The sequence below is a fragment of the Balaenoptera borealis genome, assembly GCF_965194805.1.
Source record: "Balaenoptera borealis genome assembly, chromosome: 20".
Lineage (NCBI taxonomy): Eukaryota > Metazoa > Chordata > Mammalia > Artiodactyla > Balaenopteridae > Balaenoptera > Balaenoptera borealis.
Window position 1 is genome coordinate 59,044,725 of NC_138879.1, and position 22,174 is coordinate 59,066,898.

The 22,174-nt window shown below is 47.4% G+C and overlaps 2 protein-coding genes across 23 annotated transcripts in view; one reads left to right on the top strand and one right to left on the bottom strand.

Annotated features, from left to right (window-relative positions):
- The window catches only part of NCOR1 (nuclear receptor corepressor 1), a gene marked incomplete at its 3' end in the record, with an annotated part of 145,681 nt that overhangs the window by 118,760 nt on the left and 4,747 nt on the right, over positions 1-22,174 (top strand). For 14 of the 22 annotated variants that reach the window (XM_082374037.1, XM_082374041.1, XM_082374043.1 and 11 more), the window contains 14 exons: positions 790-873; positions 1,368-1,624; positions 1,901-2,261; positions 3,955-4,182; positions 6,264-6,473; positions 6,906-7,055; positions 7,398-7,505; positions 9,724-9,889; positions 10,201-10,691; positions 13,125-13,253; positions 13,615-13,778; positions 13,947-14,170; positions 16,693-16,839; positions 18,446-18,588. In XM_082374037.1, coding sequence (XP_082230163.1) covers positions 790-873; positions 1,368-1,624; positions 1,901-2,261; positions 3,955-4,182; positions 6,264-6,473; positions 6,906-7,055; positions 7,398-7,505; positions 9,724-9,889; positions 10,201-10,691; positions 13,125-13,253; positions 13,615-13,778; positions 13,947-14,170; positions 16,693-16,839; positions 18,446-18,588 — 2,862 coding nt within the window. The remainder of the gene's footprint in view (positions 1-789; positions 874-1,367; positions 1,625-1,900; positions 2,262-3,954; positions 4,183-6,263; positions 6,474-6,905; positions 7,056-7,397; positions 7,506-9,723; positions 9,890-10,200; positions 10,692-13,124; positions 13,254-13,614; positions 13,779-13,946; positions 14,171-16,692; positions 16,840-18,445; positions 18,589-22,174) is intronic. The other 8 variants (XM_082374033.1, XM_082374031.1, XM_082374023.1 and 5 more) reach the window with 5 other exon arrangements.
- Positions 19,920-22,174, bottom strand: part of TTC19 (tetratricopeptide repeat domain 19) — a 33,827-nt gene continuing 31,572 nt past the window's right edge. The window contains exon 11 of the transcript XR_014238795.1: positions 19,920-20,263. The gene's annotated coding sequence lies outside the window, so the exon portion shown is untranslated. The remainder of the gene's footprint in view (positions 20,264-22,174) is intronic.

Here is a 22,174-nt window from a genome sequence, read left to right on the forward strand (position 1 = left end):
AAATTAAGGGATTGTACCTGCCATTGTGTGAGGATTAGAGGCAGGTGTGCAGTCTTGTGCTGAGCATGTGACATGCCTTCATCAAATGATAGCTGTGGTTTTGTTTTGTTAATGGCTCACTTTCCTTAAATCTTAACCTGCCTCAATTATTTTATTTTAATCTAGATAAAATACTAAAAACAGGGTAAGGACTCCTCTATCTTGAAGGCCTGTGAAATTTTCTAAGAGCTGGATTTTCTCTGTAGTAAAAAAAAAAAAAAAAAAAAAAATCTCACTTTTCTTTCCTTGATTCAGATTTGTTGGCAATATAACATGAAACTTCTTAGGAGGTTATTTACATCTCTTTCATTTTGATTTGCATGTTTCGTTTAATATATTTTACCTTTTTTTGAGGTATCCATCTTTCATGTTTTCCCCTTCTCACAGGTATATTTCAGAGCTAAACAATGATTTCCAATCCCTCTATATTTTCTCTCACCTTGATCAAAAAGCACTGGGTGTTTAGATTTAGCTTTGAAAGTGTTGTTCTTTACTTTTTGACCTATAATAGATGTCTTCTGTGGCCATTTTCTATTTGGGAAAATGTTTAAAAAGAAACGGGTGATGTCATGTTGGGTACTTCCAACTTTTGTTATTCTTTCCATGATATTCTTCTGAATAGTTTGCAAATCTAAAATGGTACCCCTTTCTCCATGGAGCTTTTATCAACAGTACACCCTCTAAGAACAGTGCGCGTGAACTGACATCCGTGTTGTGTCTAACTCCAGAATTGCCTCCTTGTTTTGAAAGGGCTGATCTGCCGAGCATTACCCAGGGGGAGCCCTCACTCTGACCTCAAAGAAAGGACTGTGCTGTCTGGTTCCATAATGCAGGGTAAACATTTTGCTCATTTGCTTTTATTCATTACTGCCTCACTGGCAAAGTAGTTTGAAATTAATGTGCAGTGTGTGATATCTGAAAAAGATATCTGTTTTTCAAGATATCTTCCCTTTTGAAATATTAGATATTTAAATCCTTATTATAACTCTTCTTCTCTGAGTTACATAGTCTGTTGGAAGATGATAGTTGCCTAATCTTTGAATATAGAGACACCTTCGTTATGTAAGAACAATTCTGTGATTGTGATGAGTGATGTATTAAATCTTGAACAACACCGCCCCCCCCCAAAAAAAAGAATGGCCGATGAGTATTTATTTAAGGATCTTTTGTAAACCGAAAATTGATTAGAAACTGCAAGATGGCAAGGCATTCATTTTTTTATATTGCGGTAAATTCTGTGCAACAAAATTTACCATTTTAACAGTTTTTAAGTGTATAATTCAGTGGCATTAATTTAATAAGCATGTTTCTTGAATCCTTTTTTGAAGGCACACCAAGAGCGACAACTGAAAGTTTTGAAGATGGCCTTAAGTACCCCAAACAGATTAAAAGGGAGAGTCCGCCCATACGAGCGTTTGAAGGTGCCATTACCAAAGGAAAACCTTACGATGGCATCACCACCATCAAAGAGATGGGGCGCTCCATCCATGAGATCCCACGGCAAGATGTTTTAACCCAGGAAAGCCAGAAAACCCCAGAAGCGGTGCAGAGCACGAGGCCCACGGTCGAGGGCTCCATCTCCCAGGTAGCCATTCTGCTTCAGACTGCAGTGTGACTTAATGATTATCGGTAGTTCTTATAAGCGTTATAAGCATCAGGTCTCTTGGAAGGAAACATGAAGGTTTGTGTGTGCTTTACCCTTAGTTGTTCTGGTGTTGGGAGAGTGTGCAGCTCAAGCTCAGTGGGCCTGGGATGGAGACCCACACAGACAGCAGCCGTCGTTGCCGCGAGCCCGACGTGGCCTGCGGTGGAGAAGCGGCTGAGCTGGGGCTGCCTGTGACGCCTGTCTCTTTTCCTGTAGGGCACACCCGTCAAGTCTGACAGCAGCTCAGGCCAATCCGCCATCAAGCACAACGTCAAGTCCTTGGTCGCGGGGCCTAGCAGACTGCCCCGTGGGCTGCCTCCACTGGAAGTTAGGCCAGAGAGCATAAAAGCGGTCGAACGGGGAAAACACGAGGACGCGAAAGCGGGCGAGCCCGTGCGTTCCCGGCACACGTCGGTGGTAAGCTCTGGCCCCTCGGTTCTCAGGTCGACGCTCCACGAAGCTCCCAAAGCACAGCTGAGCCCGGGGATTTACGAGGACGCCAGCGCACGGCGGACGCCGGGGAGTTACGCCAGCACTGCATCCAGAGGCTCGCCCATGATGAGCAGAGCTCCCGATGGTGTGTTCCCTCGTGTCCTCGTCTGATCGTTTGTGTTGTGCTGTCCACCTCCGCCAGCAGCACACATCCCAGTGTTGGCTCCAGGTGGTCGAAAGCGCTGTCGGTTGTGCTTGATGCTAGGGCTCTGGAAGGCTGGCTGCCAGATTAAAATAGGCATAATCGTAGGTAAAATGCCTAATGTTTTAACTAAATGCAGAGTATGGTGGAGTCCAGAAATGCTCGAGCAAGTAATGCTTAGACTGGACTTTCAGCTAACCCGTGAGGTTTTCTGGGAGTCAGCCTGGCCTGCTGGCTCCTGGGCGCCGTCTGGCGTGGTGGCTGGACATTGAAGCCGCGCAGCCAGACCGCTTCGGGCTGAATCAGGGCTCTCCTTGCTGCACTAACTTGGGCCCGTTCCTCAGGTTTTCTGTGCCTTAGTTTCCTTGTCTGTGAATTGGTGGTGTGATACTAAGGCTTGTTACCTCATTGGATTGTTCTGAAGATAAAATGAGGTGATAGGTTTAAAGGGCTTGGAAAGAATAGTGCCTCTTGTGTAGGAAGGACTCAGTTACTGTGCACTATTGTTACAGTTGGTACTGCTGTTAGCGCCACGACCCCACACCTCCTTGGGGTTTATGCTGCTGGCAGGTAGATCAGTGAGCTGAGAGGCATGGTTTTTACCAGGTGGTCCCTGAAGCAATCCAAGGCCCTTAAAAATGCTTCCACTTAGCATTTTTGATTGTACTGCAGTACTCATTTATCGCTGGGCTTCTGTGCAGGGTCCCGGGCTGGACTCTGCGAGGCTGTGGGCGTGAAGGATGTGGGCGGTGGGAGGGGCGGCACGGAGGGAGGAGGAGAGGAAAGTGCCTGTTCAGGGGCACGGAGTGAACCCAAACCTTGTTGGCTCTAGTTACGAAAGAGGAGAAGTGCCCTGCAGAGGGAAAGGCTCTGCAAGTTAGAGCAAGTTGGGGTGTGAGGGGATGTACTAAACCAGCTTGATTTCTTGGTTTTGACAGGCAGGTTTGTGTGATCATAGCAAAGTTGATATTATCAAAATCTGAAGGATTAGGTGGTGCTGACGGTTGCACAACATTGTGTGTGTATTACTGTCACTGAAGTGTACCCTTTGTAATGGCTAAAATTGTAAATTTTATGTTCCGTGTGTTTTACCACAATCATTAAAACGATCGAGGGTGATGGCTGGTAGCACTGATGGGACGATCAAGCCTCTCTGGATACCGTCATGTAGAGAGGAAGCAGCTGGGGCAGGGAGGAGACTGACGCTGGTAAGAAAGTCTTTGTGGACGTACAGAGCGAGGAAACACAGTGTAGCCTAGCAGGGGGCTGGTAACGCAGGCGGAGAGTAAGCTGAGGTTTGGTACATGCAGGATCAAGAGAAATTAGAACATCAGGTCGCGGAGACAACAAAACAGTGTGTAGTGGGGTTTAAAGAGGAGTGTCGAACGTCATTTTCAGTCTTAACATTAGGTGGTAAACTGGGCTGTGATCCAAAAGGGGGCAGTCTCCAAATCACAGAGGAGCCTGCCAGTTCGTCACATTTGCATATTCTGCGAGATTACTGTTATGTGTTTAGTGGGAAGAGAAGGTCAAAATACTATACGAATATGGTCTGTATTTGAGTGGTTGAGAAATAAATATTAACAAGTTTGCTTAAGAATTTGTGGTGTTGGCCCCTTTTTTTTTTTTCTTGCAGTTACGATTTCTTCTAGCAAGCCTACCAATCATGAAAGGAAATCGACACTGACCCCTACCCAGAGGGAAAGCATCACAGCGAAGTCTCCAGTGCCTGGGGTAGACCCTGCAGTGAGCCACAGCCCTTTTGAGCCGCATCACAGGGGCGGTGCCCCAGGGGAGGTTTACCGGAGCCACCTGCCCACACATCTGGACCCAGCCATGCCGTTTCACCGGGCTCTGGATCCTGGTAAGCACCGTGTGTAGTAATAACTGAAAGCAAAGAAATAACATACCTGTGTGCCTTTCTAGACTTTCTGTTTATTAAAGTACAGTCCGCAGACAGTTGCATGTGTCATTAGTGTATATAGTTCAGTGAATTTTCACAGACTATACACCCCATGTAACCAGCTCTCAGATCAAGACACAAAATATTACCAGCACCCCTTAAAGAACTAAAAATACTAGGTATGTGGAAAGCTCTCTTGTCTGATGGCATTTGGTTAAGCTGACTGGAAAAGTGGGTTAATGTGAAGAACTGTTTTTAAATGACACATGCATACGTTATATGTTTCAATTTACAACAGAGACATGCATTCATTCACCAGTGTTCTGATCTCAGGTCAGGGGCCACTGATTAAACCTCACCACTGTCTTTCTTGTATAAATGATACACCTCCAGGTTTGGTTTTTTAAGTGAAGTTAGAATTTAAAGACACTTCAAAGCAATCTAAATACAGAATCCTTCTAGATTTTTTCCCAGTCTTTTAAAATTATCTAGTCCATACCTAATTCAGCTTCTATGTTGAGTCTTTCCAAAGCAGTCAGCTTAGTTTCTGGAGAAACCACTTTTTTCGTTCTTCTCTCATAGATTTACAGATTTTTTCATTAAGTTACACAATTACAGTAGCAAGTACAGCTGGAAGGAACTTTTGAACAGACACCACCGACTGTGAGTAAACATGGCTTTGGGCAGTGTAGAAGCGTGTAGGTTTCCTAGAGAGCAGCCTGCGCTGGGCACAGTGACGCTGGGGGCACCCGGCAGTGGGCTCTGCACAGGGAACGGAGTCCCGTCAGCAGGTTGGTGCAGAGTCTCCGCTGGGCTGTCGTGACGTCCGTACCATCACGTTGTCGCTTGAGGACGTTCACTTTCAGAGGAGCCCACACCGAGTTCTTCAGGGCCTGTCTCCAGAACCGAGGCAGAAGTTCCCACTCACACAGTCAGCTGACACATTCAGCTGGCAGTTTTAGAGGAAGGGGACGCAGACATTCCCGAAAGCTTGTCGTTTGTTTTTCTAGGGAGAACATACATACATATATATATATATATGATAGTTCCTTCAAGCTCTCAGACAGAAGCAAATGTTTATACTTTCATTTAGTGTTTATCATAGTCCTTTATTTCATAGCAGTTTCATTTGCTTGCCATTTTTTAGCTTGAGCTGGATGATCAGTGTTTTGAGGATAGAGGCATTACCTTCTTTTATTTCTTCCAGTTTTATTGGGATAGAATTGACGTACAGCACTAAGGTCCTTGTGTGTAGTCTGCTCATTACCACACCTCCAGCTTCCTAGCGTCTGTGTCACGCTCTAACCTAGGGTTAGAACAACTACAGCCTCGGGCCAGAGCCTGCTGCTGCCTGCTGGTGCAAATAAAGTTTTATTAGGACACAGCCACACCTGTCTGTCTATATTTTGTCTGGCTGCTCTCACACTGTAATGGCAGAGTTGAGTTGGTACGACGGAATGGTCTACAGAGCCTCAAATGCTGACCACCTGGCCCTTTGCTGGCTAATCTCTGCTTTAAACAGACACGCTAATTAAATGCTTGTAGACTAATCATTCTTAGCCCCAGAAAAGTAAAGTTACTATCTGTTACGAAGTGTTTTCATGCATATTTCCATTTAATTGTATTAGATGATCGGTACTATAAAAAATAATTTTATTTTCAAACACAGCTTTTGGAGACTTCAGGTGAAAAATCTAATAAAGTTCCACGTCAAATACTGAAAATGAAACTACTGGAGAATTTTTTTTAGCTACTGTTCTAGTGGTAAAAAGGTTAATACTCTTGTTTTGTCTAGTCTGTCTTCCCCCTTTCCACTACGTCTGACATTAGAATATTTATATTCACGTTGCTGATATGTCAAGGTCTAAAAGGAATCCACCAAAATCCTGTATTCCCCTGACCCCCGGCCCCATGACAGCTAGAAGTTGATTGTGCACATAGCTCAACAGATGGTTTTTTTCCTTATTTTTTCTGTGGGTGATGTTTGGCAAATGAGTTCTACCCAGACTAAACTAAATGCCTGTCTCTCTTCTCTCCCTCAGCAGCTGCTGCTTACCTGTTCCAGAGACAGCTGTCACCAACTCCAGGTTACCCCAGTCAGTACCAGCTCTATGCGATGGAGAACACGCGGCAGACGATCCTCAACGACTACATCACCTCACAGCAGATGCAAGTGGGCCTGCGCCCGGACGTGGCCAGAGGGCTGTCGCCCCGGGAGCAGCAGCTGGGTCTTCCATACCCAGCCACCAGGGGTGTGTGCCTTTGCAGACTCGAGCGTGCGCGCCCAGACTTTCCTAGGCACTCTGATAGATGCCTGGTGGGTGGGTGATGGAAAGGAAGGAAAGCAGGCCGCTCCTTCTCTCCATAGCCATTAGCCCAGGAAGGCAAACAAAGTGATCCATCGAGGTGGGCTGTTTTGGCAGTACTGAGATATTGAAACCAGACCAGTGTGCCCGGGGTTTGAAGCCATGGTCTCACCAGTCTCCCTCCCTCTTTCCTCTGTCCACGTCTTTGGGTGCTGGTGTGGGCTGCAGTACTTCATATCCTTCTCTAGATGGAGATGGTCTTACTGTATGCAAATTATCATTGGGTTTTAGAGATAAACAAAATTAAAAAGCCAGGTATAGTTCTGTATCTTTAGAATAACAAATAAAACATAATTTTGTTGTATTTCTTTTGAACAGGAATCATTGACCTGACCAATATGCCCCCAGCAATTTTAGTGCCTCATCCAGGGGGAACAAGCACTCCCCCCATGGACAGAATCACTTACATTCCTGGAACACAGGTCACCTTCCCTCCCCGGCCGTACAACTCTGCGTCCATGTCTCCAGGTGGGTCTGCGCTCACCCCTTGCTGGTGTGAGCGACGTGCTCATGTGCTGGCAGCAGAGCCCTTGGAGGTGTTTGGGGTCCTTTTCCCACATTTGGTCTGCAGTTTTCCATTTAATATTAGTTATCGTTCCTCTGCGCCGTCTGTCCCTAGATACTCGGGAGAGATCTTGGGAGCTTGTGTTATGCTCCGAAGTCACCTGAGACTCTTAATAAAACACACTTCCTACAGCTCAGCTTTGGAACTTTCTGAAAATCTTTCAGTCACTTGAGAATGTAAAACTTGTCTGACGCACCTGTACGTTGACGTTGTGTCCTCAAGTTGCAGGTTTGTGTGTTTTCCAGGACACTCGACACACCTCGCTGCTGCGGCAAACGCTGAAAGAGAGCGGGAGCGGGAGAAGGAGCGGGAGCGCCTCGCCGCAGCCTCCTCGGACCTCTACCTGCGGCCAGGTGGGCGGGGGGCCTCGGGCCTCGTGCTCGTGCAGCAGGGGGCGCCGGCGCGATCTCGCGACCAAGAGTTATCAGGCAGAAGGCGGTGAAGGCACTTAAGTGGAGGTGCTGTGTGGGCTGGAGTGGTGCAGGGGAAGTGGAGTTTCCACGATGACGGTGCCGTGTGCATTTGGCCCCAGCAGTTGGGTCTGCAAAGAGTGGACACAGGGCTCATTGAAGCCGAAAGTAGCCCAGGCGAAGGCTCACGGGAGACAAGTGAAGACGGGTGTGTTGTTGAGCTGGCGGTAAAGGAAGAATGGACAGCATGGTTAGAAGGTTGTGTGACGGTTTGAATTACGGTCCAGTGCAGGAGGCAGGTGACGTGATCAGAGGGGCATTTGCACGGGAGCAGCTTGAGATGGGTTAGAACCTGGGAGGCGGGTGTGGGCTGGTGCCACGAGGACAGTGAGACCATGTGTGTCGTCCCTGTATCTCCTGAGATAGGTTGACACTGGGAATGGCCAGAAGGGAGGTGCTTGGATGAATATTGTTAAGGTCAATCAAAAGGACTTCACAATCACTGGATATGGGGGGTGAGGAAGAGGTGAGAAACAAGATTGGTCTGCACTTCAGATAGAGCAGGATTAGTGAAAGCAAAGTGATAGTGATTGTTTTGGCCGTAGCTAATCTGACGTGTCTTTGGAAGGTGTGTTCTTATCCATGGCGTAGTTGTCTTTTTATATTCTGTGAAATCAAACCATTGATCATGTCCATGTTGTCAGATACTCAGATCAGTACTTAGGAGAACAGACAGAGCACGGATATGGTGACTGAGAGTGGAGAGTCTGGCTTGAACAAGATATCAGGGGGGCAGGTGTGCACGGAGGAGCAGGTCTGTCCCGAGATGTTTCTGGGAGGGCTGCTAGAGGTGGGTGGGGGCAGAGGGGGACAGAGACCCGCCTGAGAGGTTGGTGCAGAACCAGAGGGTGTCACATTCCCGTGGCCACAGCCGACAGACCCCCTGGATTGAGGAGGGGGCCGAGGCCAGCAGTCACCTCTGACTTCCTCTTACCATTCCTGGGGATTTACCTCAAACGAGTCAATGGTTGCAAAGCCTAAGTACGTTTAGATGTAACTTGTTGTCTGTATATAATTTAAAGAATCACTAAGTGTCTGACCATAGGAGATGCTTTAATGAATCATGAGGTAGCACCATAATATTGATTATATGTTGATTGTATAGAAACCACGGGAATTGATTTAATTAACGAAAGCCAAGTAGAACTTATACATAATTTTTTTAGGAACTGTATCTTAAAAATGCTTGTGATCCCACTGATGAATAACATGCATATTTAAGTCAATAAAATACCATTTTTCTCCATCAGACATTTGAAAGGTTGATAAATATCCTGTGTTGAGGTGTGTGAAGAAACACTGATTCTTACACATTGTCAGTGGCAGTGTAGATAGGGATAGCTTCTTCAGAGATGTAAGAACGGAAATAGTAACCCCACTTCTAGGAATGTGCCCTGTAGGGCACTCAGTACCAGTGTGAGGTCAGAAGGGAGAAAATTGCTCAGAAGGCTGTGCTAGGCGCCTGCTCCGAAGTGAAGACAGGGGTGTTTGCTAGAGCTGCTGGCTCAAGTGGGAAAGTCAGGGTGAGGCCGAGAACCCCAGGAGGTGGGGGAGAGGGTGATGAGGGGGAACCTGAGACCCTGTGAGTGAAGGAGCTTTGCTGTGGAAGAGCCTCGGCCAAGCGGAGGGAGCCACAGAGCTGTGGGTGGGTGGGCAGTCTCAGGCCCTGCTGCAGCAGATGTGCATTATTTGCATTATGATACTTAGATAGTTGTTGCAAACTTGATTTTGGAAATGAGAAACATGCCAGAGTTTGAGGAAAAATCTGAGAAACGAACTTATCTGATTTGTATTAGTGCTTCATTATTGGTGTTATTTTTATTTCTCTTTGGATTCAAGATAGAAACTTGTCACCAAGATGGAAATGACAGTAAATGGTAGCTGATGATTTTGTTTCAAGTTACTAGTGTGGTTTTATTGCATGTTTATTGGAAAACCCTTATAGAATTTATTTCTAGAAAGGCCAGAAAGCAGGGTAGCAAGTTTCTTCCCTTGTTGTCCTTTCTCCTATTTAGGAATATGAGGAAGGCAACGATGCCCCAGTGCTGCCGTCCAGCCTCTTCCTTATGGAGGCTTGTTTCTTTGTGCCTCTGCCCTGCAGGCTCGGAACAGCCCGGCCGGCCCAGCAGCCACGGCTACGCTCGCTCTCCGTCTCCTTCAGTCAGAGCCCAGGAGACCCTGCTGCAGCAGAGACCCAGCGTTTTCCAGGGGGCCAACGGAACCAGTGTGATCACACCTTTGGACCCGAGCGCACAGCTACGGATCATGTAGGTCTCTGTGTACATTTGGACCAAAAACCCCCGTCTTCTGCACACACGCCTTTAAATCTGTGACTGCCATAGTTTAAGGAGAGTGATGTTTCCTTCTGCTGCACGCTGTGTTTGTTGCAGTCCGTCCGTCGTGCCCCCCGCCCCACCACACACACACACACACACACACACACACACACACACACACACACACACACACACACACACACACACACACACACACACACCCCTCCCTCCCTTCCTCCCCCACCCCCTTCCCCCCGGGAGCGTCTCCCCTTCACAGACCTCTGGTTTGGTTTTATTTTCAGGCCGCTGCCTGCTGGGGGCCCTTCCATCAGCCAGGGCCTGCCGGCCTCCCGTTACAATACTGCTGCGGACGCCCTGGCTGCTCTCGTGGACGCCGCAGCGTCTGCTCCCCAGATGGACGTGTCCAAAACAAAAGAGAGTAAGCATGAAGCTGCCAGGTTAGAAGAAAATTTGAGGAGCAGGTCAGCAGCAGTTAGTGAACAGCAGCTAGAGCAGAAAAGCCTGGAGGCGGAGAAGAGACCCGGTCAGTGTCTGTACACTTCTTCAGCCCTGCCGAGTGGCAAGCCCCAGCCTCATTCTGCAGTAGTTTACTCTGAGGCTGGGAAAGAGAAAGGGCCTCCTCCAAAATCCAGATATGAGGAAGAGCTAAGGACCCGAGGGAAGACTACCATTACCGCAGCTAACTTCATAGACGTGATCATCACCCGGCAAATTGCCTCGGACAAGGATGCAAGGGAACGTGGCTCCCAGAGTTCAGACTCTTCCGGTAGCTGTATGTATCTCAACCCGACCTCGCACTGTGGTACCGAGTACGGAATTACTTGATTCTTTAGGGAAAGCAGAACCATACGGTGTAAAGAAATTCTAATCTTGGTAGTAAATGTAATGGAAAGGTTTTGTGGGTTACGGGTGCAAAGTGTCTCTTCTGCTGTTATGACTCTTTAAATATCAGAGTGTCTTAAGTATACCTGTCAAGGTGTTTTCCATGAGAAGCCATGCCCTTTGTGGAGATAAGGTTGGAAGGGAGATAGAGGCGGAGCTCGCTAACATCTTCAGGTTCTGGAAGGTGATGGATGTGTCATCAAGCGCGGCGCTACCGAGGCCTCATTCCTCAAGAAACGTTTCCTAGGATGTGGTTCAGTATTTAGGCCGATACCCCAAAGCCTCTAGTATTCTTTTTCTAGGATACAGGTTTTTTAAAAAGCGAGACCACCTTGTTGGTAATTATTATTATTGGTAATTGGCATTTCTTGCAAGTTGGATTTTGACCAAGTCTGGTTAGTCACTTTGATATCTACCCTGTTAGGTGTAAGAATTCACAAATCTACAGTAAAATGCTAGAAGAGTTACTTTAAATTTATTTTTAACTATAGCCTAAATTCTATATAGAATTCCTGAAGGAACAGGCCAGTATTTAAACGAGTATCCATTAACACTGAAGTAATTTAACCATACGTAGTAACCTCTCATTTCCAGTAATGAACTGAGTAGAGTCGGAGACAGTGACCTGTGGTCGCTGTGCACCAGCATGCGATGCATTGCTCTGTTTAGTTTAGTTAGTTCCATGCCTAGTCGTAACCTATTTGGGTAAATACCTCATTGCTGAGGTTCTTGGAGACAAGTGGGGGGCAGCTTGGTAGCCTGTTGTGTAAATGAAAGGCATCCTTTAGCCTGGACTGTGAAGATCAGCCCAATAGGTATTATCCATGCAGAAAATTTGGAAGGTCCCTAGTTCTGTGACTAGGCCTTTTGGAGGGAAGTCACCCGCACGCATCTGGTGACCCGACCTGGGGCCTATCGAATGCTCGCTCATCACCCGACAACACTTCTTTTCAGTTTGCGTCGCAGAACGTCTGAGAGCAGAGAGTCTGGCTGCTTTTGTGAGTGTTTATCTTTTCGCCACTGAGTCAGTTCCTTGCGTGAGCCCACAGGCTCTTCACAGGTACCAGCGCGCCCTCCGGTGTCTCCTCTCCAGAGCCCCCACGCCCCCGCTTCAGGCGTCAAGAGCAATGTGCTCCCAGAGTGGTGCCAGGCCTCCCGTGACTGTGCGTTGGGTGTGGGGAGCAGATTAGGAGGGAGCTGGCACATGAACAGTGATGAATACCCACTGCAAAGCAGTATCAATTACTTTGAATACAGTGACTTATTTTAGTTCTCCAAAGACAATTTCCACCCCAGTTACCAGGTTTCTGTCCTGAGTGTACTAGACCCAGGTTACTGCAGCTTCCGTGGCCTGGTGGGGGGCAGGAGAGGGCTGTTGAGATGAGGTTGGAGGAGTGGGTGGTGGTCTAGTAGCAGCGTTCATTCCCACCTTCTGCCTGCGTCCAGGACCCATCATCGCCTGGCCACGCTTGCTGGTCTGGCCAGGGTCATACACCCTTTGGGCCTCTGACCGTTTCCTCAGGTGCTTCAGTGCACTCAAAGGTGCACACAGCACTCGCGAGTCAGAAGGTTCCTGAGCAGGAGATCACAGCCCCCCGGCGCCCCCGTTCTCGGCTCTCAGGCCACGGCAGGACTGAGAAAAGGACCTGGACCCCCACTGCATAGACGCTCAGTTTCCTTGGGAACCGCATCGTAGAAGGGCCCTTCCCTGGCGTATGCATCCTCCCTTTCTGCTAACCCAGCAGAGTGACTTTGCTTCCCTGAAGACACTCCCTACCATTTCTGTTCATCTTCACAGTGTAACGTGGTGCTAAAAAATGGGAGTAATTTTTGTCAGCAGTACTCAGTGATTTGAGAAAATCATTATGTGATGTTACTTAACCTACAGCTTTAAAGTCGTCCTGGTAAACAAGAGCTGACTGCCCCACAGAATGGAAACGACTGGCAACAGTGGACTGTTGACATCTGCTCTCTCGTGGGTTTAATCCCTTCTGATGAGTTTCCTCGTGATTTTCTTTTCCAGCCCCCAGGAGAACGTCAAGCTCTGTTTCTGTTCTGCCTCACCTAAAGGTCTTAGAGCCTACAGACTTTCAGGAAACTCCGTACCCTGCCAGGATTAGGAGTCTGAGGAAGCGCCTACTGACCTTTGACACCATGCATTGACCTCGTTTTTTTGTTTGTTTTTTTTTTCCCATTGACCTGAGGTGCCATTGAACATTTCTCAGAGTAAAAACCGAAAATTTGCAAATAGGTTTGAAGAGCTTGGACTTCCAAGACTTTTCATAGGATTAGTTTTAAAATAGATTCTTTTCTTTTCTTCAAGTATCTTCTCACCGGTATGAAACACCTGGCGATGCCATTGAGGTGATAAGCCCTGCCAGCTCCCCCGCGCCGCCCCCCGAGAGGCTGCAGGCCTACCAGCCGGAGGTCGTGAAGGCGAGCCAGGCAGAAAGTGGGTCTTTGCGTGTTTCCACGCTTCCTTCTCCTTGCCTGTCCAGAGCACGTTAAGAAATAGCTCGTTTTGTTTGAGAGTAATCTTGTATGAGTCTAGAAGCATGTAAAACTTTTAAAACTGCTCTAATGGGAAACGGTTTTTAAGCCATTATTGATGACTTTTTTGTGTATATTTTAATGATAATAGTTGATATTAGTTTTGTTTGCTAGTCTTCTGATTTCTCTCGGTGAATAAATATTTTTTCTTCAAAATTAAGATATGAATTCCCTTCCATGTGTTTCTCTGCGTTATGTTTAATCTTTGCTCATGAGTGAAAGGTGGGCCTCCCTGGAGTAAGACATCTGTCTGTCCCCGTTAGACGAAGCCTGCAGGCAGTACGAAGGACCGCTGCACCACTATCGGCCGCAGCCGGAGTCGCCCTCCCCACAGCCGCCGCCGCCGCCGCCCCCGTCTTCACAGGCCGAGGTGGTGGGGCAGGTGCCCAGGACCCACCGACTCATCACACTTGCTGATCACATCTGTGTAAGTTTCTCACTCTTCTTACTAGTTTTGTTTTGTTTTTTTTAAAGAAAGATCATGTAGGAGGCACATTTCACGTAGAATCACAATAAAGTTGTCTAGATTTTTTACGCTACGCTTTTTTGAAAGTACTCAATGGCTCTAACTAATTCCTTCTTCTCTCACGCACAGCAAATTATCACGCAAGATTTTGCTAGAAATCAAGTTCCCTCACAGCCTCCCCAGCAGCCTCCCACTTCTACATTCCAAAATTCACCGTCTGCTTTGGTGTCTACACCCGTGAGGACTAAAACATCAAACCGTTACAGCCCAGAATCCCAGTCTCAGTCTCTTCACCATCAAAGACCAGGTTCAAGGGTCTCTCCAGAAAATCTTGTGGACAAATCCAGGGGAAGGTATGGTCTTTATTTTAAGCCATATGTAAATTTCCCAACAGTAAAGCAGTTTGTATCTCCAAGTTAGGAGATTCATTTCTTATACCTAAAGTTATTTTACCCTCATTCCCTGGAAAGTGTAAATGAAGGTTTTTCCTCTGTATATTATTCTTGGAATGTCTACTGGGCAGTTTGGTCCTATACCTTTTTATTATGTATTCACAAGTTGATTGCTCTACTCTGTGGGTTTGCAAAGACGGTTAGGAAGAATGTGTGGTTTGGTGGTAATGTCGGGACACTTTGCCTGGTTCTTCAGAATCCTAAGAATGTTCAGATGTTTAGGAAGCTGACATTAAATAATGAAAGTGAGGCCAAGAGAGGCACCACGAGAGGAAACACGTTTATGTGCAGGGCTACTTGGTAAAGAGCATGTCTTCTCCCCCAGTGCTCTGCATTTGGAAGTTTAAAATGGACGCAGGGCGGTTCGTTCAAGGTAGTAGACTAAGTGTTGGGGCATGTGAGTTGATGTAGAGCAGCATGAACTTTCATGAAGTTCATAAAAATGCTGAGGACAAGACTGGGGTGGCAGCAGGTCCAAGATTCTGCAAAGATCTGGAAGACACACAGCGGGGTAGATGACCCAGAGCAGCGGAAGCCACAATTCAGTTTGCAGCAGAGGTGGTTCTCCAGTCTGCCTTCCGACACCCCCCAAGTTAGCAGAGAACATAGGGAGGAAGAATAACGTATTTAAGAAGCTGAATGTGCTCATTTGGGAAAAAACAACAACTTTATTGTGGGACTTTTTGAACACACAGAAGTAGAGAGGACAGTGTAAGATGCCACCGTGCGTCCATTGCCCACCTTTAAGATCGTCAGCACAGGACCAGTTTGTTTCATTTTATCCCCACTTGCCCTACCCTCAGACCGGGTTGTTTTGAAACAAATCTCAGATGACATAATCATTTCAAGAAGCTGGTTGATCTTAAGGATAAGATGAAAACCCATTCTCTTTTAACAAAAAACAAAAAAAACAAGAGAACTTGTTATCAAAGAAGAACAGAAAGGTATAGCAGAGTCATTCATGGTACATTCTTTTTTTATTTTTTATTTTTATTTATTTATTTATTTATTTTTGGCTCTGTTGGGTCTTCGTTGCTGTACGAGGGCTTCCTCTAGTTGCGGCAAGCGGGGGCCACTCTTCATTGCGGTGCGCGGGCCTTTCACTGTCGCGGCCTCTCTTGTTGCGGGGCACAGGCTCCAGACGCGCAGGCTCAGTAGTTGTGGCTCACGGGCCCAGCTGCTCCGCGGCATGTGGGATCTTCCCAGACCAGGGCTCGAGCCCGTGTCCCCTGCATTGGCAGGCAGACTCTCAACCGCTGCACCACCAGGGAAGCCCCATGGTACATTCTTGATACGAAGTACTATGTAGATTTTGAGCAGTTGATGGCATTTTTGATAAGAATCCTTTTGACTTTTTCACTTGTAATTTCTGCATCACCACACCTGTACATTTGAATGAGGAACGTTACATTTCTTTCATTGGTTTTAGTCGGATTACGTGGTTTTACAGTTTAAAATGTTTACAAAATCCATAGTGTTGTACAACACCATTAACTGATCTTTCAATCTATGATCGAAACACAGAGGAGTTTTTCTAGAGTTTTAGAACAGAATGTAAATGCTGTAAATCACATAAAAATGGCTGAGTATGCTACGTGTACAGTTAAAGTAGATAAACTACAGATTAAAATAAAATGGGCAACGACATAGAGAAGGTAGTCAAGCTCTTCATCTTTCATGGAAGGAAACTGATAGATACTGTTTCAAGTTCTGATACATCAAAAAAGGTATAAGATTGATTATTTAGATGATTTAGAGGTGACCACCAAAGAACTAAAAGAAAAATGGTCAAAAATGGCCACCTCTAAGAATTGGATGGGGTGAGATCAGGGAAAGAAATGATAAATAATACATGTATATAATTATACATATCTATAATAGTAATAAAAGCAGATATTAAAGGTCACAGATGGCTTTTAATATGTACAGTCACTAAGCCAAAAACTTTTTTGGGCCCAAAGAGTGTTTATCTCACACCATCCTTACAACATGGTGTCCAGAGGAAGAACATTAAATTGCAGGTGTCAGTGTGGCGCTCAAATCCTTTGTCTTTTAACTTAATGGGGAAGTAACCTGGTAGGTCCTGGCTCGAAATCAGCAACAAGACCCTGGAGGGCTCAGCGGAGTAGCTGGCCAGGGGCAGGAGGGGTCCGGTGCTGGGCAGTGACCTCCCCACAGAGCTCGGGCTGCGGCCCGTCCCCGGCACCGTCCGTCATGCGACGCCGTGTGCCTGGACGAAGCAACAGTAACAGACTTTTTCAGAATAACTAGGTACAGAGTGAGTATATGAGGCCACTTTTTTCTGATACATATTGCCAACTTCTGGTCCTTGAAATGACTGAAGTAACGAGGTAACCAGTTCCTGTTCAGGGTAAGCCGCAGGTGAGCCCTGGGAAGACTGTCTAATGTTTTGTATGTTCCAGTATCAGGCCTGGAAAGTCCCCAGAGAGGAGTCACGTCTCTAGCGAGCCCTACGAGCCCATCTCCCCACCCCAGGGTCCGGTCGCGCACGAGAAGCAGGACAGCGTGCTGCTCCTGGCCCAGCGCGGAGCCGAGCCCGTGGAGCAGAGGTGCCTGCGCGCGCTGCATGCCTTTCGTTTTCCTGAAGTCAGCGCGTCCCCTCCTCCGGGTCATGCGTCAGGAGGATCGTTTTGCTTCTGTTTTCCTAGGGACCTAATGCCAGTGGATTTTAATGAAAAAATTGTAATATTTAAATAGGTCATAGAACATAACTGTTCATTATTCTTCTTGAAGTTAAGTCGTCCTAGATCTTATTTCTAAAAGCTTTCTGTCTGTGTGGTCGCCGAACCCCACTTGAGTGCTTGCCGGGCACCCGGCGTCTGGGCTGTGAGTGGAAGCGGGGGTCACAGTGAGCCCCTGGGCTGGGCTGCTTGCCGTGTGTTCTCTTCGCAGTTTCTGACCCTAACCCAACCCTAGGAATTATTAGATTCTTATTCCCATTTGGTTTAGACGCCTTTGACTTGGCCCCTGCCTGGTCCACTTCCACCAGCGATCTGTCTAGAGCTCAGGTGGACTCAGCACTTACTCGGTCACGAGCGTGGCACTGAACTTCTCTGTGGCCAGGTGCACGCTCCTCACCCCGCTTGCCGCTCCGCCCTCACGCTTCCCTCCCTGTGCCCTGACTTCCCTCATCGGAACTCGTGCTGTTTTCTTGGTGTGGAACACCCTCCCCTGATGCTCTGATTTGCTGGTGATCAAATAAAGTGAGAGGGCATCCAGCTTTAGACCAAGGTCTGTCTCACTCCAAACCGTTGGTGCATTTCTTAACAATGTGTCATAGTTATTTACTTATTGTATATACTAATAGGCAACCAAATAGAGGTTGGTGCCTTTCAAGGAAATGAGGACGAAATCCATTTTTGGAAAGGGAATGATGTTAAATTTAATTATACGTTTACATGTTTTCCCCTAAGCTTGTGAGTTTTCTGAGGACAGAGACCACGTCTTAGTCATTTTTCTTTGTCTTCCTTGGATACAGTAGGTGTTCTCATGTTTGAGCGATGGACCAGATTAAATTATCAGCACCTCTCCACATGTTCTCTGTTACCGTCTCTGGCACTAGTTAGGTCCTGGGTAGTCCTGCACTGGTAGAGGAAACTTGTTTTTCTAAATGTGTTAGTATAGGGAGCTGCCGATGAAATATGAACGGAAGTCTTTACGTGAAGCTCAGCTCATCTGGTTGCAGGCTTGAAAAGATTCTAGTAAATAGGTAATTTTTTTCTACATTGTAGCTATTCTGTTCAAGTCTAATTGTTGCTTAGGTGTGAGTGCTTGCTCACATTTTATAGGCAGGTGTGCTAGTAGTTACAACTTTATTGTACTTCAAAGTAATTCTGCTAGTAGAATAGTTCCCAGCTTACATAGTAACCCTGAATACATCAGTGCCTGTGCTGTTGGGCAGACAGAATCGTGACGAGCGTTCCCATTGATGTCCATGCACTCTTTGTTAGGAATCTTGGTTCTAGATTATCTCTATTCCAGTCCTCATTTTCTGATGTCATCTTTGGGTCCTCAGATGTGATGTCCTCACTGGCTTTTGGTCACACACTGTCCTTAGGCTGTCAGCACAGACAGACGGGGAGGGACTCTGGGACTGGTACTAGCATGGGCGGGGTAGGAGTGCACGATGGTAACACACGTAACTGTCCGTGACAGGAATGATTCCCGATCACCAGGGAGTATAAGCTACTTGCCTTCATTCTTCACCAAGCTGGAAAACACCTCACCCATGGTTAAATCAAAGAAGCAGGAGATCTTTCGTAAGTTGAACTCCTCTGGTGGAGGTGACTCTGATATGGGTAAGTGGGATTTCTTTCATGAACCCCCAATAAAATAATGCATTAATAATGGTATCTCCAGTGTTGCCTCTCGTGTAATCCTTGAGTTCGAAGGCTTTTATAGGCATCTGTCCAAGCACAGCGGATCCTGAAGCTCCTTCCCAAATGTCTGTGGGCACGAGAGGATTTCCTGTTAGGGAGCAGGCACTTGCCTCTTTCCGCAGCCCTCCATTTTCTCTTGGAACAAGTGCCGGGTCTAGGATGTTTGTTTCTCATGTGGGGCGGGATGAGCCCTCCAGTGTTTTCTGCCCTGGTCTGAGTTTCCTCCGTGCGGGCCGTCTCAGCTGTGTGCAGACAGGCCGTGCCCTTCCAGCCTTTCCTTCACACGCACCCCAGATTCAGTGGGCGTCCGTCAGGTGGCCTGGTTCTCAGCATTCCTGCCGTCCCAAGTGTTCTTCACGAAGAACGCTTTATTCGGCTTCGCCTTTCAGTAGGTTCTGAGTACTGTGGTAGGACCCACACCACATTCATCATTTTAAGGGGGTCTGGGGTCGTATTAGGGTTTTTTGACAACCTCTGTGCTGTTAAGTTCCAATGCACTTAATGTCGGTACAGATAGCAGGCCTCCTGAGATGAGCTGCCCTTGAGCCTCCGCTTGCTGTCCTTCTGTGTGCCCCGCGCCAAACATGGGACGAGGCCCTCTGTGCTGGCTCCTTTTCTGCACTGCCGGTGTCTTTGTGGGTGGCGTGCGAATCTGCTAAACCCGCCAGCTAGGACGGTGCCAGCATGAGGGGCGGCAGCCGCCGCAGCTCCACGTGCAGCACTGCTGGGCTCCAGGCACCGGTCTAAGCGGGAGCGTCTATAGACTCCTGTCATCTTCATAACAAACCCTACACACCACGTGCTGGACTCACCTCCGCTTTGTAGATGAGGAAGCTGAGACTCGGGTTTCGTAACTGTTGCAAGTTACATAACTAGTGACTTGGGCTGTGGTTCAGACTCAGGAATTCCAGCTCCGGAGTCCATGCTTCCAGTAGTTCTGCACTCGGCATCCTCACCCAGGCCGCTGGTAAATGTCCACTGGGATAGAGCTCTGGGGCATCCAAGCCTTTCCTTAGGGTGGATATGCACGTGCCCGCTGTTTTCAGCGCTCGTGCCATCACCCAGGCTTACTCGTGGTCCTTTCCTCACGTGTGTCCAGTGATGCAGAAGCTGTGTGGGACGCCCTGTAGAATCCAGGCCTCCTACGGTCTGTTTTATTTCTGGGCCACCTGCTATCAACTGCCAGGTGGAGGTGTGTTTGGATCTGTGACACTTTGTGATTAATAAAGGCCAAACGTCCCAGAGAAAAAAGAGGAGCGCAGTGTCACTTGTTGTTTGCGTAGTTACTCTAGCTCTTGATGACTAGATTCACTTTTTAAATGGCAACAAACCGTCTAAAAGAAATACTTCAGAAGGCTGACCAGAGTTGCCCTCAGGCTTACAGATATTCTTTCTTTCTTCTTCTTCGGGAAGAAATTCTTCTTGGTAGGAAAATGCCATGTATGAATTGAAGAAGCCTACTTTATAGTTTTCTTCTCTCTTCTAATGTTTTCCATTGTCCTTAGGCAGCAGCTCAGTCATTCATTCATTCGATAATCATTTATCGAGCGGGGTGCTCTGTTGGGTGCTTTTAGAATGACAGGTGGTCTCTACTCTGTGAAAATGTGTAATGAAACAAGTATCTAACTTTAACAGAAGATAAATTTTATTAAGGTCGTAAGGCAAGTACTAACAAAATTTGCTTTAGTTTGGGATTTCTGATTGTGGAAAGGGACAATTAAGGGGTTGTACTAAGGAACCAGTGGGCTTGTGGGACCCCAGGCACATTGGGTTCTCACCAGGAAGTAGAACTGAGAAATCCAAGCCCTGGCCAACCAAGACAGCTTCACTTCACCTCAGGGCTCCCACCGAGGACATCAGTGCCTTTACTCTGCAAAAAACTTAATGCTTTAAAACGTACTTTATCCGATCTCTCTGTCGCTGTTGACATTAGTGACCTACTTCCCTCTTCCAGAAATACTTTCTTCTCTTGGCTTTCAGGTACTGCTTTCTCCTGTTTTTTCCTCCACTTCTTTGACCATTTCTTGTGTCTCCTTAGAAGCTAGGTCTTGCTTTGCCTGGCCCTTGGATGCTGGTTTTCCAGTTTCTCCCCTTGCACTGTATTCTGAGTCATTTCATCCACTCTAGCGGTTTGCACTGTGTGCTGAAAACTCCCAAACTTGTATCTGGAGTTCAGCTTTTTGTGCTAAGCTCTACTTACAGATCTTTGCTGCCCTCATTGCTTCTTGAATGTCTTACTGGCTCCTTAAATGTCTAAAATGACTTCCCACGCTAGCTCTCCACACACAGACCTCTGTTCCTCCCCCTCCTCCTCCACGGTTCCCTCCCGAGGCTCCACAAATCGCTCTCCCCGGGTCCTGTCCGTGGTCTTCACCCCGATGCTACTTCCTCCTACTGTCACGTCAGCCTCAACAGCTCCTGAGTGCCTGTCTGCGTTTCCCTCATTTCTGAGTAATTACCATGTCCTCTCGTAAGTCCGCCCATCTGTCTTACACCAGGGGCCCTCAACCTTCACTACCCATCACAGTCACCTGGAGGGCTTGTTAAAACACGTGCCTACGGGGCTGCAGGAATCTCAGAAACCGGCACTTTACTAAGCTCCCCAGGTGATTCTGACCTGATGGCCTCAGAAAGCACCCCGCTGACCTGTGAGCTCCACAGGTGAAGGAAGGGGTGTATTTTAAGTCCAGTATCTTAGTGTTATCGTTGGTTGAACAATACGAAATTGTCTTCATATGACCATTTTTGATCAATATGAAGGTGATTTTATTACTCAGCCAAATAATCGCTCAGTAAGTATTTGTGAAATGAGTGAGTCCTATTCCCCAGGTTTTGTGGTAACTACCAGGCTGGCCCTTCCACCCTGTGCCATTTCAAGTTCAGTTCATCTGCCACTCCCTGACCTGTAAGGGAGGAGCCTGGGCCGCGTGGTCCCTGCCGTGCAGTCTTCCTGGAGCTTCCTCCTCCCGCCCGGGCAGTGCTCCCTGACCCCAGGAGTCAGCGCCCGGGCTCCCGTGTGCTCCCCATCTGCACGGACGGGCCCCCTTCTGGGGTCTTGCCCAAAACCGCACATTCTTCCCTGGGACACCGCTCGTTTACAGCCACCGACTGACTTCCTACATTCTGTGTCTTTAAAAGTCTCAGCATCGAGCTGGAAGACGTGATGAAAACACCGTTTATGTTCCCAAATTCCTTCTATTTCTGGCACAGTGCTTTACAAGGAGCTCCCAGGTTGTCCCAGCTGTTGTCATTCAAACTGAGCAAATGATAAAGTGCACAGTTAGCAGGAATGAACAGAACCAACAGGCAGAATCTTTCTCTCATCCTGGGATCAAAAAAATAATTTCCAGGTAACCGCAGCAGGGACACACGCGGTCGTGTTCATGCCGTTCACGGGGCGTCTTTCCCCCGGATCTAATCTCAAACTCGGATATTCGCAGGGTCTTCTTAAGAGTCACCGTCTCTTCCCCGGCAAGCCTGGGTTCCTGTTCTGAGGGCAGCTTTT